Source organism: Peromyscus eremicus, chromosome 15 (assembly GCF_949786415.1).
Source record: "Peromyscus eremicus chromosome 15, PerEre_H2_v1, whole genome shotgun sequence".
Classification (NCBI taxonomy): domain Eukaryota; kingdom Metazoa; phylum Chordata; class Mammalia; order Rodentia; family Cricetidae; genus Peromyscus; species Peromyscus eremicus.
Window position 1 is genome coordinate 35,974,761 of NC_081431.1, and position 15,809 is coordinate 35,990,569.

The following is a 15,809-nucleotide window of genomic DNA, read 5'->3' on the forward strand; positions in this document are numbered from 1 at the left end:
ATTTCTGCCTCAAAGGTTTCCATGGCTAAGACTGAGTTTGGTGATGTGGTAAAGCAGTAACAGCTTGCATAGCCTTGACTTTTTTGTTTCATAACTCAAGGAATTTTATCATTACATGTTTTCTCATTACAACTATCAGAAAAGAGATGCTTTTTGCATGTTCTGCCTAAACATCCGAGAGCTAACATCTAGTGAGCAGTGAGCAATGCTTTCCCTTGGGTGTGTTAATTCTGGAGTTGAAGAAATTGAGTCCCTGGGTGAGAAAATTAGAATTATGCCTACTTGACTCCATTAACCAATCACAGTACAAGACTCCTTGTGCTACTACCAAGTGAATTTAGGAATATTGGTAAATGACAGATCCACCTGAGGGTTTTGTGGGTGGAACGAATGCCGGCCTCCACATCACACTGATTATTTTGGGGACAGGAGTTAGACCTTACTTCCTTGATATCCTCAGAAGCTGTATAGTACCAGACAAAAGGGCTGAACAGAAATTGTTAGCTAAAAGAACAGAGTTCACAAGTTTGAGTGTAGCTTGAACCTACTTTGTAGCAGGGTTTCTAAGAGATCCCTCTCCAAGCTGGTTTACACTAATCCTAGAAACGAAACTTACAGACAACACATTCAGCTGCATTACACATGACTCTCCTTCAGAAATCCATTTAGATTTTTAGGCTGTTAAAATTCTCAGGCAGCTATAATGAGATTTTTAGATAAAGAAGACAATAATTTAGAAACTAAAGTCTCATGATATCTCATTATTATTAAAGGTTTAATCATGTCATGGGTTAAGAACTTTACATCCTCACACCCCTCACTGCAGATTTATGCATATCCTCCCCACAACAAATGAGATTAAGAGACAGACAAGGCTAGAGGTTACCAACTCGAGGTCACATTGCTATTGTGGGCTGCAGTGAAGCTTCTAAACTGTGTTTCCTGTGGCTTCTTTGCATCAATGCTCAGTCATCAGTAGCATATAAAAAGTTTAAGGTAGAAGAGGCAGAATCTTGGGATAACTGTCTCCAGTAGAGCACATGTGGGCGGGGAGCCCTTGTAAGTATGCCGGGGAGTGGGGGCTGTCTTTTCTGGAGTTAGGAGGAAACAGAGGGCCAGTTTTGATGACTGGTTTGTATTGGTTGGAAGGCAGGGGGTGTTTTGCTGAGACAAGAATGGGTAGAAAAGGAAAACCATTGGTGCTCAGATTGCAGCTTAGATGGGGTGATTTGGCATTCCTCTCTGACTGATGCACGGATGCCAAACAATGTTTCTTGCAGTGGGAGATAATGTGTCAGATTCCAGGTTCTACTTGTTTACTGTTGAGAAATGGCCACGACAGAGGTGGTGATTCTTGGTGCATCCAATCACTCTCATAACATAATAGTTAGTCATTTTTAGTTGAACAAGCCTATATCTGCATCCTGTGGGCAAAACCAAGTTCCACCACAAATCTGCTAAAACCAAGATAATCTAACTGAAGGGTAAGATTACAAGCCTGTCAGTAAACAGGATCTTATACTCAGAAAGACCTATGCTTCAGCTCCCAAAGTATGACCACATCTGCCTCCTCCTATCTCCACTGAGGGAATGGAGATTTTTCTTTTCCTTTAACAATTCTTTTTTTTTAATTAATTAAATTTTTTGAGACATTTTACTTCAATTAGCTGTTATAGATTGCAAGAATTCACCAACTCAAAGAATGCCAAGTATTTTAAATTATTTTATTAGCTTTGAGCTTCACAGAAGTTTTAAGTTATCCATGACAAATTCAAGTCCCCCCTCTCTTTAATATACATGAGTTAGAAACAAGTAAATTGCAGGTGAGAAGATGGCAAGGAGACTGTCAACACAGCCTCATTGCAAAAAAGGGAGGCTGAGTTACTAGGAGGGATCTGAGATCTTTTGGACAGTGGGATAAAATAACAAGGCTGGGCTGCAGTTGTTAGACTGAAAGGTGTGGCTAAGAGCAGCCATCAGAGTTTTGAATAGACTCAGGTTCCTGTGTATTGGCCTTGGATACATTACTTAACCCTTTTGGGCCTTAGTTTTCCTGTCTTTCCCATAATGGATAGTGATATACACTTCCCAAGATTATCATGAGAATAAAAGGTTTACTGAATGCAAAACTTCAATTTAGTACAATATCTGCTCACAGTAACTTTATACTTACTCATTGATTTTATAAAATTATCAGTGAATGCTTAGTGATTCCTGGAATGTTTCTGTGCTTGGGAATCACATAACTGAGAGAATCTGACAAAAATCCTCACTCTGTGTTTGCAGTGTTGTGATTGGAGATAGTCAAGTGAGCAATGGAACGTAAACAAGGGGAATGCAGTGTGTTAGGAGGTGAGGAAATAAAGTATGAGCGGGAAGGATGGAAGTATTGAGAAGGACTTTGCTATCTTAAGTGGGTTGTCTGCACCGGAGCTCCATGACATGTTGGGCACTGGGGTTAGATACTGAGGAGGAGTGGGCATGAGCTGTGTAACATCTTTTGAAGAATTCACAGGGACCAGAAGTCCAAGCACCAAGGTTCTCAGATTACAACGGGCACGAAATGGGTAGGTGCATATGGAAACAGGTGAATGAAGGGAAAGGAGGGAAAGGTAGTGTTTTTGTTTCTACTGCCGATTTCCCAATAGATCATGTTTTTCTTGATGCAAAGAAAGAAGATGCAAAACACAGCAGCCCGAGAGACTGGGGAAAACATATGATTAAAATGAGGTAGTAACTTCAGAGCCACAAATGAGTTTTCTAGTCCCCCAGTAATAGCTGCTCTTTTTATCTGAATTAGGAACAGTGGGAAACATCTGTAGCTTTGATTGATGGTCTTCTTGGCTTTGTAGAAAAAGTCCTCCCAGACAAGAGATCCTAATTCATCACTTAGCATTTCTCAGAAGCCACCTACAACCCCAGCCCCACACTGAAATAATGAATGATGTAATTCCACATGAGAACACAAGATAAACAATCTCAAGTGGCCTGGTATCTTTGTCCTTAGCACTACCCGTGTTGCAAGGTCCCTTCTTCTTCTCTTCAGTTCTGGATATGCTTTCCGATCAAACTGCCCTGTGCTTCCACTCTACCAGTGATCCTCACATAGGAAGCATCATTACCCCAGACATGGCTGCTGTTTCCCACTGGAGTGTCCGATTTGGAGCCTGAGAACACCCATTTCTGACAAGCTCCAGGGTAACGTCAATGTGGTTAATCTAGGCACCACATTTTGAAGACCAATGCTGTACACTAACCCATTCTTTCGAACCTTTCCTTATGTTATGCTGGGGCCAGAGTTATCACAAAGCAACAACTCTCACTTTGTCCCCAACTTGGGCACATACTCCTCCTTCCCTCCTTATTTTTGTGTTTTCTTTTCTTTTTTTTTTTTTTTTTTTTTTTGGTTTTTTTTTTTTGGTTTTTTCGAGACAGGGTTTCTCTGTGTAGCTTTGCGCCTTTTCCTGGAACTCACTTGGTAGCCCAGGCTGGCCTCGAACTCACAGAGATCCGCCTAGCTCTGCCTCCCGAGTGCTGGGATTAAAGGCGTGCGCCACCACCGCCCGGCTTTGTGTTTTCTTATTTTATGCCTTCTCCAGGACATATTGATTCTTCTTTCACGTCCTTGAAGAGAATGGCCCTACAGTCCCGCACAGCCAACTGAAGTAATCCCTGCTCTCTCACATATATTGAGAAGCCTTCATTTTCAAAACTCGCTTAGTTTAAATTTCCTCCCATTCACTCCCTGAACACTCCCTTATATCCCCTGAAGAACCTTGTTTCTGATTCACCTCTTTGCCACTTCCATGAAGGGTGCCTTTGCCCCTCATAGAAGAGGCCCCCTTAAGACATTCAGCTACCAATCATTGTCCCTGAGAACTGCTCCACTTTTGAAAGAGCAAATCTTAAAAGCACGTACTACGAACACAACACAACCTCATTTCACAATTTCTGTATTTTATGTTGGTACTCAATCATCCTTTGATGGAACAAACAACAAACAAACAAACAAACACCTGAGTGCTTTGGCTCCTCCATTCACTACAGGCATCCCCTCAACCCATTTCCTTCTCTACTGGAGATCCCAACCACCTCGAGTTAGTTTTCTTCTTCTCTTAGTCCCTTTTCTTCTACCATATCTTTGCACATTCGTGCTTCTGGAATTTTCCTGGACAAATGACACACCATTCAACCAGATGCTCCACATCTAACCTATTGAGAAATAAATGCGTTTGTTCTTCTGTCAGCGTACTGAGGCTCAGATAACCTCTTCGCAACTGTCCAATAGCTGCCCTGGTATGAACAGCAGCCCATTGCCTATTGATTGCCATAGCCTTCCATTTCCACTTTAGAATGTTCTGGGTCTGTTCTCACCACAGCTGTGAGAATGACCTCTAAAACATCTAGTAATGATGTCACTCTTCTGTCCCAAGTCCTCTAGGGCATCCTATCACAATGCCAGATACAGTCCTTTCCTACCAATAATTAGACATTACTAAATATGCCCAGAACCCCTGGAAACTCCTGCCCATCAGTGCCCTCCACATTTTTTTCCAAGCATGTGGAATCACAAGCCTTCTTTGTCTTCAAACATCATCAAGTTCTACTCTGCTACTTTCTGAAATAATCTTTGCAAAGATATTTGTGTGGCTTCCTCCTTCACTTGCTTTCCCAAATTCTGACCTCTGCCTATTTTCTACCATGCTCCATTTATTATCTCCATGACAGGCAGCATCATTTGAAATATGCATTTTATTATTTTGTTGCTGTTATCTTTGGCCCCTGCTGATACAGTTATAAAGGTACAGTATTTTTGTTCCTGATGCCTAGGACAGATATTCAGTAAGTACTAAATATTTGTTGGATGAGCTAATAAATCCATGAAACTGATTACAAAATTCTTGAAAATTGATTCTGAGTCCAATGCTAGCATCTGATAAATGTCTATTCAGTGACTAAGACCAGGATCCAAACACACCTGTGGGAGAATGAAATAAAGGAATGGATGCATTTGGGTCACATCAAGAAAGGTGCTCAGCTGCTGAAGGAACAAAGGATAAGAACTAGCCTTCCCTTGGTGAGATTCCACGGTGAACTTGCAGGACCTCATGACTCAACTTTCTAGATGAAAAGGTTTATCTTATTACTAATACATGCTTTCTTCAGCCCCAGGAGGCTGGTTTCAGTAAAAAGGCAGCAGAAACATACTTACACAGTGGCTGGAGTGTTATGACATGGTAAAATTCTTCTTAGAATGTATCTAGCTAGCTTTAGATAAATGCTCACATGAGGGATAGTATCTGGGAGCTGACATCACACTGAGTCAAATTCCTATCTGTCCTTAGATTTAAGCTCAGATCCAAATGGGTTATATTTATGATCACCATCTGGATTTGAGGGAGACAAAGCATATGGGATTTTTCTTTGGTAGAACTGTATTAATTTGCAAGGATGCCCTTAATTAGTCTAACTCATTAATCTCCAGACTTGCTCTGTGCAGGACTCCTTCCTGGCTGAAGGATAACAGGACTTGAGATTGTAATTTTATCCTCTCTGCACTAAATTGTCTTCTTGTGTCTCCAGTTCTTTTATCAGGAAGCAAAATCAGGTAGAGAACCCATACAGACCTCCTGTACTAGAACTGACAGACAGGAGCTCTCCAGAGAAAAAGCTGCTCTCTACCACGTGTCCTGTAGACATTATCAAGACATCATTTCCTCTGCTAATCTCCTCCTTGCTGCTTTCTACTCAGCCAGCAGCTCCACAGTAGCTATTGTCTCTCCAAAGACACCAGTGAACACCAGATAGAAAGGAACTTTCACAAACAGTACCTGGAGGTGCTACAGATGCCCCCAGACAGACTCACATTTGAGGTATGTGATCCAGACCCTGTCTTTCTTTACTTTCATTGAGCTTAAGAAAACTCCAAGGCTCAGATGCTGTAAGCCAGCCTCTCCCACTATCGAGCAGTGCACCTGCCTCATATGTGTGGTTTCGGTTCTTCCATTGTATCCCATTGCACATAGCCCTAAAAGGAAGAATTCTTGCTATCTCTTTTACAGTAGTCCCTTTCCTCACCAGTTTGCAGAGACAACGTCCTATTGAGTCTTTCACCTAGAAACACTCTCCATTTGTCCTGGAAACACTATAAAAATAAATGGGCATTGGGGTCAAATATGGGCTCTGTGTGTAGTTTCCATTAGGTTCTTTGTAACCTCAGGCACCTTATTTACTTAACTCTGAATTTCAATTTCATCATATGTAAAATGAAGGCAGTGTTGTGTTCATTGCTTCATACATAGAATATTGAGTTTCTATCAGAAGGCAGGCTTTCTGCTTGGTTAATAATAACTTATTCCTAACACATCTACTTAATATTTACTATGTACCAAGCACCATTTTGCTTTTACTAGTTTAAGTTAATGATTTCATTCAATTCTCACTAGACCCTTCATATTGGGGTTACTGTTTTTCCTCATTCCATATACGAGTAAACTGAGGCATGGGATAAAGTAACCTGTTCAAGATCAAGTAAGTAGATGGTGGATCAGGAATTTGAATTTAGGCTGTTGGTTCCAGCTAAGTTCTTATGTGAGCTGTCAGTCAAGTACACTGCCTTCTAGATATTAAGGACACACAGAGCAGAAAAGGAGACTTGACTCAGGCCTTCATGGCACTCACTGGCTAGTGAGGTCAAAAGCCACTGTGCACATCATTATAAAAACTTAAAGAAATATTCTGAAAGCCAGAAACACAGTACTGTGAGGGCACGTAACAGTGGTTCTTGACCTCTTCTCCTGTGAGGAAGAGACACTTGATCTACTTTTTCATGCTGAGATGAGTTAGTCATTTGGAAAGGTACAGAGCATTTGAAGTAACAGGGCCTAACATATGCAATGACCCTATAATAAAAGTGAGAGAGACCTGTATAAGGGGAATTGAGGAAGGCAGTATGGCCAGAATGAAGAGATTGATAGGGTAGTGGAGAGTTGGCAAGTAGGTGCTGAAGAAATAGACAGGGTCACCCACTTAGGTCCCAACAGACCTTTTAAATATTCATGCCATAAGAAGAATGGCAGTCCATTAAGGGATTGTTATTAGAGCGTATTTTATTACAGTCAGATGTCTTTGAAAATACTGTGCCTATGACATGCCAATATGATTAACTATGAAAATATTTTCCAAAGTTGTACAGTACTAAAAGATCGATGGTTTTAATTAAAGCAGAGCTAGGTGGGCAGCCCATTTTAGGGACCCCATCCCTACTGCAGGGAACTGTCATTTTACTTTCCAATAAAATCCTGCTTGCTTGATCTTCAAAAAACAGATGAAGTAAAGTAGGTCTAGATCACTCTTCTCCAGTGATTTTCATCATGGTGTCACCCCACTGCATTCTGGGACTATGTCCCTCTTGGTTAAAATGATATGTACATAACCAAGAACTATATGTAAGATAATGAGGGGCATCAGAAAATTAGCTTAGCCATGTTCTGTCCATGACTGGAATCTGCGTAACTGAAGTGTTCAATGTCTCTGCTGATAAAAAGGCTTCAATTCCAGTTCTGCTTAATAGATGTTAGGGCCTTATAGTACCACCTTCATTGGTGCTGGAGCCCTGTAGAAGTGGGAAGCGTAACTTAAGAATTCTGGCTTCAGAGATGTGAAAACTTTAGTGCAGGGGATGATGCCCAGACCATCCAGGGAACATCTCATGTGTGCTGGATGATGGCTGAGGAAAAGCTTCCTAGTGGACCAGGACCAGTGCCAGTGAGGGAGCTTACAGTGAAGAACTGATGCATAATAACTTCGAAGTATGGAGTTAGAAACTTGGGCGCATCAAAGGAGGGGCTGATAACTGATCAATTCCAAGTCTGCAGCTTTGTTTGCTTTAGCTCAGAACAAACCTCCAGATGTACAAATCCCAAAGAGAGCAAGTGATCCATCCGTGAGGCCAGAGACGACAGGTACTTTTGCATGGACCTAAGCCGCTACATTCCTGGGGACTTTATCAATGTCTGTTGCTGACTCCTGCCTTATGAGATAATTGTATGGGATAACAGAATACAGTGAAACCTTCTGTCAGAGTGCACAGGCCCAATGGTACTGACAGAAAGCCCAAGCTTCTACCTTGAGCCTGGATTCTTCCTTCCTGTCAAACTCCCGGTCATGCTGTCCACTCCTTTGGTTACTGGTTCCTTAGCATGGCAAGGGTAGATGGTTGGGCCATCATGTGTAGGCATTGCTGACTTCAGTGTCCCTTACCTTGGGCTTTGCCATCATCCACCACAGGACACGGGGTCTTCACGATCACATCACTTGGCCTGGAGCGCCGCCCTGTGTTGTCAACTCCCCAGAGGGTGAACCTGGCAGAGAGGTACGAAGGTAGCATTACTAGAGAGGACATGTCTGGGGGTTGGGGCTGAGTGCTGTGTCTGGAGGCCCAGCTTTGTCTGAATAGCAGGTCGGGACACTTACGGCTCCCATCTAGCACTCTTGTTGGAAAGCAGTGGCATGAAGCCTCTGACTGCTTCCTGTGGTCAGTGGTTGGGATATGCTGTCTTGAGGGCTGCCTGATGGAAAGCATCATAGCGAGGGACACTTCATCTCCACATGGAATCCCCAGGCCACTTCAATCCACATGCAACCTCAGGCCCATTGCTGAAAATTCTCAGACCCAGCTCAGACCTACTCAATCTGATACAGGGCCTAGAAACCTGTGCTTTCCCAAGCCTTGAGACTTCCAGGTGACTCGTGTTGTTTTTTCTTTTCTTTCTTCTCAAATTATTTATTTATTATACTACTTAATTATTCTTCCCCAAAAAAATGGTGTTCAAAAGAGAGATGATCTCATGCCCATTCTTCCTCCCTCACACAGAAGCACAAAGGATTGTCAGAGTGAGGACCTGAATGCCCAGAGAGGCCATGTGCCCTTCTCTTCCTTCCTCAACTCATGCCAATGTCATGGGGGCCTCACATAGGCAGGCTTCACCCTATCAAGACCCTTGATCTAGTAAGACCTAAAATATGACAACCTGCTTAAATCCTAAGGGCATGGGATAGATCATAGCTGTTGGGTGCCTAAGGGCTTCTCAGCTATTGGGCCAGGGCCAAGCATTCAGCTTTCTTATCAACAGTGAGGGTTCAGACCACCCCACCATGTTTACCTTACGCCCTGCTCCTAAGCCCTGCTCAACGGCCTTCCCCCGTAGCGTAGCGCCACTGCCAACAGCCCTCCCCTACCATGTGCACCCTGATTCCAAACCAAACATCTTGCCACCCTTCTCCTGCCATGCCTTCCCAGGGAGGGCATGGGGCTGCACTGACACTCCTTATCCGCACCCTAGCCCTGGCAGTCACATGTTCTCTCATTTGGCTCTGTGTGCCTCATCAGCTTCTTGGCCGTATTTCTAGAATGGTTCCCCAGACCCCCCAGAACCTGTAGCTGGTACACCCGAGCTTTTTAGAAACAGATCCATTTCTGAGTCCAATTTGTTAACCCAGTCTCAGAGCACATTCAGCTAAGGTTCTGAGAGGTAGACCTAGAGGTATCATGGGCTACCCCCATGCACTTAGCATGGTGTGTGATTCCCATGCTAAGTCACGTTCTTTGTGACCGCTAATAGTGTGTTAAGCTGGGATTCAGTTTGGAACAAATCTATACGTTGGGGATCTGAGACCCCTTTGCAGGGAGTAGGATCTATTTTTCTTCTGCTTGGGCTCCAAGGTTTGCTCTCTGCTACAGAGTCTGTCACTTGTAGCAGCTGTTGTCGGGGGAACCAGCAGATGCAAAGATCGAGGCTTTGCAGGCTGACGCTCCAGGCTGGCCTGGGCATGGTCTTGGCTTACAGGTGTAGCCCTGTTGCTCTAGTGCTCATAGGTAGCAGATCTTCTTCCTTCAGCCCTACAACTCCAGCTTAGGCTCCAGCGTGGCTCCCACTGCCACTTGCCAGTAAGCTGAAGCTGAAGGCACTAACCTCAACTCCATGACTGGAGACACTGTTTGCAGCCCATCATAATTTAATCCCGGACCCTTAATCCTTAAGTTTCTCTGGACTATGATATCCTATTCCTTCAGTACCAAATTGACCGCCAGATGGAGCCTGTCTTTCAGTTCCTGGGATGGAGTCAGTCACCAGCCTCCCGCTAGTCTACACTCCAGGCAGCTTTCCTTCCTATCTTGTCTTGCTGTAAGTTCCAGTATCAGATCCCGAGCTGGGACAAAGATGCCCCTGTTTGCATTCAGTCTCACATACTTTGAAAGGCAGTTAGTATGAAATGCAAGCTGCTAAGCTCTGATTATTTAGTAGCACATTTTATTTTTAATATAAGGCAGATATTAGGAAAGGAAATGCCTCACACAATCTTCCAAGTACAGACAGAACTTGACCTTAAGAACTATTCCTCAGCAGGCCCAGCCCTTCCCCTATGCCCCACACTCCCAGTCCTTCCCTCCCCCGCCCCCTCTTCTCCCCCACCCCGGGGAGGGGGGGATAAGCTAGGGTATTTGACTACTGAAGGCTGGGGAGCACTTTCCACGTTTTCATGTGGAAATGCCACGTGCTACCATTTCCGGAAGGCCTTCTCTGTTTGTTGTTAGCGTTTTCATCCTGTCCGCCGTAGCACTCTCCTAAGACAGCAAGAGGGTTAGCTGGAATTACTGACAGAGGAGATAAGCCTCGCTCCAGATCCAGCGGCCTCATGTGTAAGTCCGTTTACTGCTGCTTCCAACGCTTCTGGGCTCTCTCCCCAGTCGCAGGCTGGGACCTTTCAGTGCGTAGTTAGCGACGCGGTGATGACACGGTGGAGGCATGTGTGCGTGGGAACTGACACAGACTGGATCAGGCCCCAGGCCTGGCCCTTAAAGGTCTGGAGCCGAATGCTAAGGAAGACCGTAAGCCTGTCAGGGGCTGGCTACATCTCCTGCTGCTTCTTGCTTTCCTCCTGCTGCCAAGTGGTGGCTGTGCTGATCCTCTGCTTCAGACACCTTTCTCTACCAGCTGCTGTAATGTGCTCAGAAATGCAGGGCTCTCCTGCCAGTTAGCGGCGTGGTGAGAGGGGAGTGAGAGCGGAGGGTGATCCCCTCCCCACTCTAAAGTGAAGATGTTGGCTCCTAGATACTTTAAGGAGTTCTTAACTGTGTTTGTGCCACGGGGTCCAGTGTCGGAACGCTTCTCAAGTGGCATTAAATGAAATATATGACAGAGAAAGCTGAAGTTCAGATGCAGCTTCATAATCCCCAGTGCGGACCAGTTCTTGCATGCAGGATAATGTTCCTAGATCCTGGCAGAATAAAGTGGGGTGGCCTGGACATAAGACCCAGTGTGATGAAAAAAAGCGAACAAACCCTGCATCAATTCCTAACCATTATTTACATCCCTACTGTGTGGTTCTCAGGGAAGTTATTCAATTCTACTGAGCCTCAGTTTCCTCAGCTATAAAATAGGAATAAGTCTAGTCACACAGGGCCAGCTCTCCATAAATGATGGTTACCTTCCCCTTAATTTGTAGGTAAGAAAAATCAAGTGCAGAGAAGCTAAGGGTCCTATTTGAAGTCGCTTTATGGTTAGGCGCAAAACCAGACTTTCTGGATGCTCTCTTTGTGCCAGGGATGGAGGTACAAGTATTCCTTGCTCCTCAACAAAGAGGAATATTGTGGCTTCTGGCCCACATCACTCTTTCCCCCACACACTGGGTCTTGTGTTCAGGCCACTCCAGGTTATTTTCCCAGGATCTAAGATCATCATCTTGCTAGAGCAAGAGCTGGTCCCACTGGGTGTTATGACGTTACAGCTGAGTTCCAGTTAGCTTTTTCCAGCGATCTGCACTGCCACCTAGTGGAAACTGGCTGCCCTTTAGCCCTGTGTGTCTCTCCCACCCCTGTAATCAACACTGACAGGAAGTAGGTGATTTACAAAACACAGGAAGTGGACACTAGATCACAAAGAATGTTGAATGTGGGAGAGGATCCTAGCCCTTAGGTCTCTGACGAGAAAACAAAGCCAAATCAGGCCAACTTGAGGAAGGTTCTAGACTTGGTAAGGGTCTTTCTGAAGGAGAGCCTTGCTTACCTCTTGCTCCACTAGAACTTCTAACTTCCTAATTAACAGGTAGGATGTACCCATAGGTGTTAGTGCACCCCCATTATAAATGGTCATATGAGTCACATTATGAGACTTTTAAAAGCAGGTTGCTGGCTTTCAGTCCCAGATCTGTGTTCCTTTGTCATGAGCCCTTACTCTGAAGGGCCACTATCAAGAGAGCTGGTATGGATCACGGCATCCTTGTCCAGAGCAGACAGATAGTCTATGGTATTGGCATTGTCATCCTTGTGTGTGCATCCATTCCAGATTCTCAGGTATCATTTGTCTTTATGTGTTTTACTTAACAACCCTGAGTGACATCTCTTCTTTCTACTGGAAAGACTCACAGCTAAATATCTAAGTTTATCACAATCAATAGCACTCAGATTTCTAGTTCTTCCCATCTTTGAACTAACTCCTTTAAGAGTGGAAGTGGAGATGATTTATTCTGGAAACCTTGACTCTATGCCTGTGACCTCATCTGTAAACTGTTAGATGTTTTTCATACTGAGGGGGTCAAAAAGCTTCCAAACTGTATCACTATGAATTCTGCGTTAGACCCCGAATTTTTCCATCATGACTTAGATTCTATCACTGAATCTCCTCTTTTGGCATCTTTTATGTATCTGCTCACAAATATTTTACAGTTGTTCCCAGAGCACAGGAAGGGATGGGAAGAGTTCACAAAGAACATAGGGATGTTCCAAGCATGGTGATATAATTCACTATATTTTCTTTGAAGAAAAATGCTGACCAGCATCTAAACTCTATAAATTATTTCAGAGCCACTAGAGATAGCTTTCTAACACATAGTTCTTGGCATTGTCCTCCTTTCTTTAAAAAAAAAAAAAAAAAAAAAAAAAAAAAAAAAAGCTTTTCTCTGACACACAGCATTCACTCCAGTCTTCCAGGCTCATTTTCTTCCGCTTCTTTTCACTCACCATCTGCTTTAGACCTGTCGGACCACCCACTGCCTCCCTTCATGCCTCTCTACCTTTGCTCTGGGGCTTTCTAACTTGCCTTTCCCACTTCACAGTAGCTATTGGACGGATTCTATACAACCAAATTTAGAATGTAGACACCAACTCTACTTAGAAAAATCACTTCCTTCTTTCTTTCCAACATGTCCCTGGCCTTTCTAAGTAACACGTATTCCACTCTGCCTTGGTTTATAATTATCTGGTTATCTATGTCCTCTGTAGATTGTAAACCCTTTGATGACAAGACTTCTTCAGGAAGTTTCTCCATAATGCCTACTGAGATATGACTACAGAGACTAAAACATCTCTTGCCAAGTCTCTGACGGAACTCAGGTAACAAAGGGGGCCAGCAAAGATCCCAGGACTTTCTGGGTAAGGAATCATTAAGGTCTGTGCTACTTACATGTAAATGGTGTCAGGTTCCAGGCATCGGATGATGAGAGAAATGGTGGTGAGCTGCTTGTCTGGCACCTGAGACGGCATGGCACATGGAGCCTTTGCTCCAGAGATGATGTCGTCTACAAAGCTCAGCACTGTTTCTGCATAAATGAAAGAGAATGGGAAAAGTATGAAACACAGTGATGCCCAAGCAAAGTCAATGCTATGAGAACTTGCTGAAACTCCTTCAGTTCCTAGTGGATGAAGGAGATCTTGGAGGAAATTGTTTTTTTCTAACCGTTTCACTGTTAGCCAGTCAGCCGAGAGTCATTTGTCCAGAGTTAGCTCAAGGACTACTAAGGCAAAATGTACAGGCCACATCTGTGAACTTTTTCCATGAAACACCTTGGCATTGAGAGAACAGATGTGCAGGTCCCTGGGCCCTAACATACCTTAGCAGTACCTGTACATACCAAGGGAAGAGCCTCAGAAACAACAATGGAGAGCTTTCCATGCCCCAAAGATGTTTCTCCAAACCTCATCACCAAGTTCACTAGATGCTCTTAGATTATGGGTGTCTTCATCCCCAAAGAGGACCATATTTATGTGAAAGTCTTGGGTTTGTTTATGTTGGATTTTCTCTATGGGTAGGTAGTAGAATAGTAAGGCATGAGACTTTTATTTCTGTGGGTTATTTCTACTCATGTGAGGCTCCCCTTTTCTCTCAGGACTTGACAAAAGTCAGTTTGCTTTAGGACAAGACATGGATCAAGAGCATCTGTTTGCACATGCCTTTGCCTAGAGGGGGTTATTAGCAAAGGAATTTTTTTTTCTGTAATCATGGCCGTGGTTAGCAGAGAATTGTTTCTTAATTGTGGGCTAGGATAACTAGTGTACTGTGTTGTTGCCTGTGACTGTGCCTAGAGGCAGTGAAATGGACACCTCTTTTATAAATAAAAGAAAAGCAAAATCAAAACAAGACTGTCAGATGCTCACCATGCAAAAACTCTAAATGGACAAGATGGCTGCTGCCTAGAAGAGCATTAGCTATTACTTTTCCATTCTTCCGTGTGCTGCCTTAAAACACTGGGAGCCTGAAGCAATGGCATGAGGAAGAGCATTCTTTTTTTCTTTTCCTTTTACTACCTTAGAACAAGACTAGCCCAGGGGATGGAGACTGTGCTCACCTGTCTCGACTTTGGAGTGGTCCATCCGGTCAGTGACTTTCTCTTGACGGATCAGGTAATCTACAATCTGCACTCCAATTGGTGGTTCTGAATGCTCCCACTCCAGGACCACAAGGGTGCTGCTGGGTTCATGTACTGTGGAAAGTCTCAGCCTGACAGCAGAAAAGAAGGAACAAGAAATGGGGACCCAGTGGAACCTGAATCACTCTTTAGTTACCTGTCTCAATTGCCACAGTACAGACTCTCTCAGAGTATTCGTCTTTCTCACTAGATTCTAAAGTTCCCAAAGACTTACGCAGTTTATATTTAAATCTTGTGAATGAATAAATAAGTAAAAGAGTGAAGATCAATGGTTGTCTACATAGTACATATGTTTGGGAGTTGTGCTTTACTGATGGGTCTCTTTTATATAGTTTGAAATATAATTTCTGGCTTTTCTCTTGGGGAGTACTAAGCAAATATTGTGCAATGTGCACTTCAAAGCCCATTGAACGTGGCATCCAAGAGAATCTTGCATTAATAAAGGCACAGTTAGTTTAAGTTCCATAACCACCAGGATCTGGCGTGCCCTGACCCCCCTCCTCCTTCTGATATGTCTCCTTCTCCAGTCCATCTGCTGACTGAACCTCAGAGAGGCTCATCTTAGCAGAAAGGCTAAAAGGAGAAAGTTGGCCATGGGCTATTCTCTTTGGGATGATGTCCTGAGTCTCCTGCTCAGGACCTGGCATCAGTTTCTGTGTATCCTTTTGGATGCCTCTGAACCCTGGCTCCTGTTTCAGTCCCAATTTGTCTCGATTTTCAGTTCACAGCTGCTTCATTCTTTTCAAGTTGTCTCTTGACCACTGCTTTGCCCTGCTATCTCACACCTCCTGCACATTGGAGAGAATCAGTTACCAGCGCTGATGCTCACCATTGTGGCTCTCCTGACTGCTCAAATGATGTCAGTTTGCTTCCTTGTTCTGACTTCTTGTATAAGGCTCATGTTGCCTTCCTGCTTCCAGTTCCTCATTTCTCTCCAGACCACTAAAGTGTGAGGGTTTCCCAGGCTGTGCTCACTCTAGCCTCCCTCTCTCACAATATCCCTAGCATTCACCCATGTCCTTGTCCTTGGTCCCTCCATCTCAGAACTGTCTGCATCCCTGGCCTTCCCCCCTTCTACCCAGCTCACAAGGTGCCTCTCATGG

At 44.0% G+C, this 15,809-nt stretch overlaps 1 protein-coding gene across 1 annotated transcript in view; it reads right to left on the reverse strand.

Moving 5' to 3' along the window:
* The window catches only part of Astn1 (astrotactin 1), a 214,955-nt gene that overhangs the window by 6,832 nt on the left and 192,314 nt on the right, over nt 1-15,809 (reverse strand). Inside the window, exons 19-21 of the mRNA XM_059280177.1 lie at nt 14,626-14,777; nt 13,464-13,599; nt 8,263-8,363 (exon numbers count right to left, since the gene is read on the reverse strand). Of these exons, the coding sequence (XP_059136160.1) occupies nt 8,263-8,363; nt 13,464-13,599; nt 14,626-14,777 (389 nt within the window). The remainder of the gene's footprint in view (nt 1-8,262; nt 8,364-13,463; nt 13,600-14,625; nt 14,778-15,809) is intronic.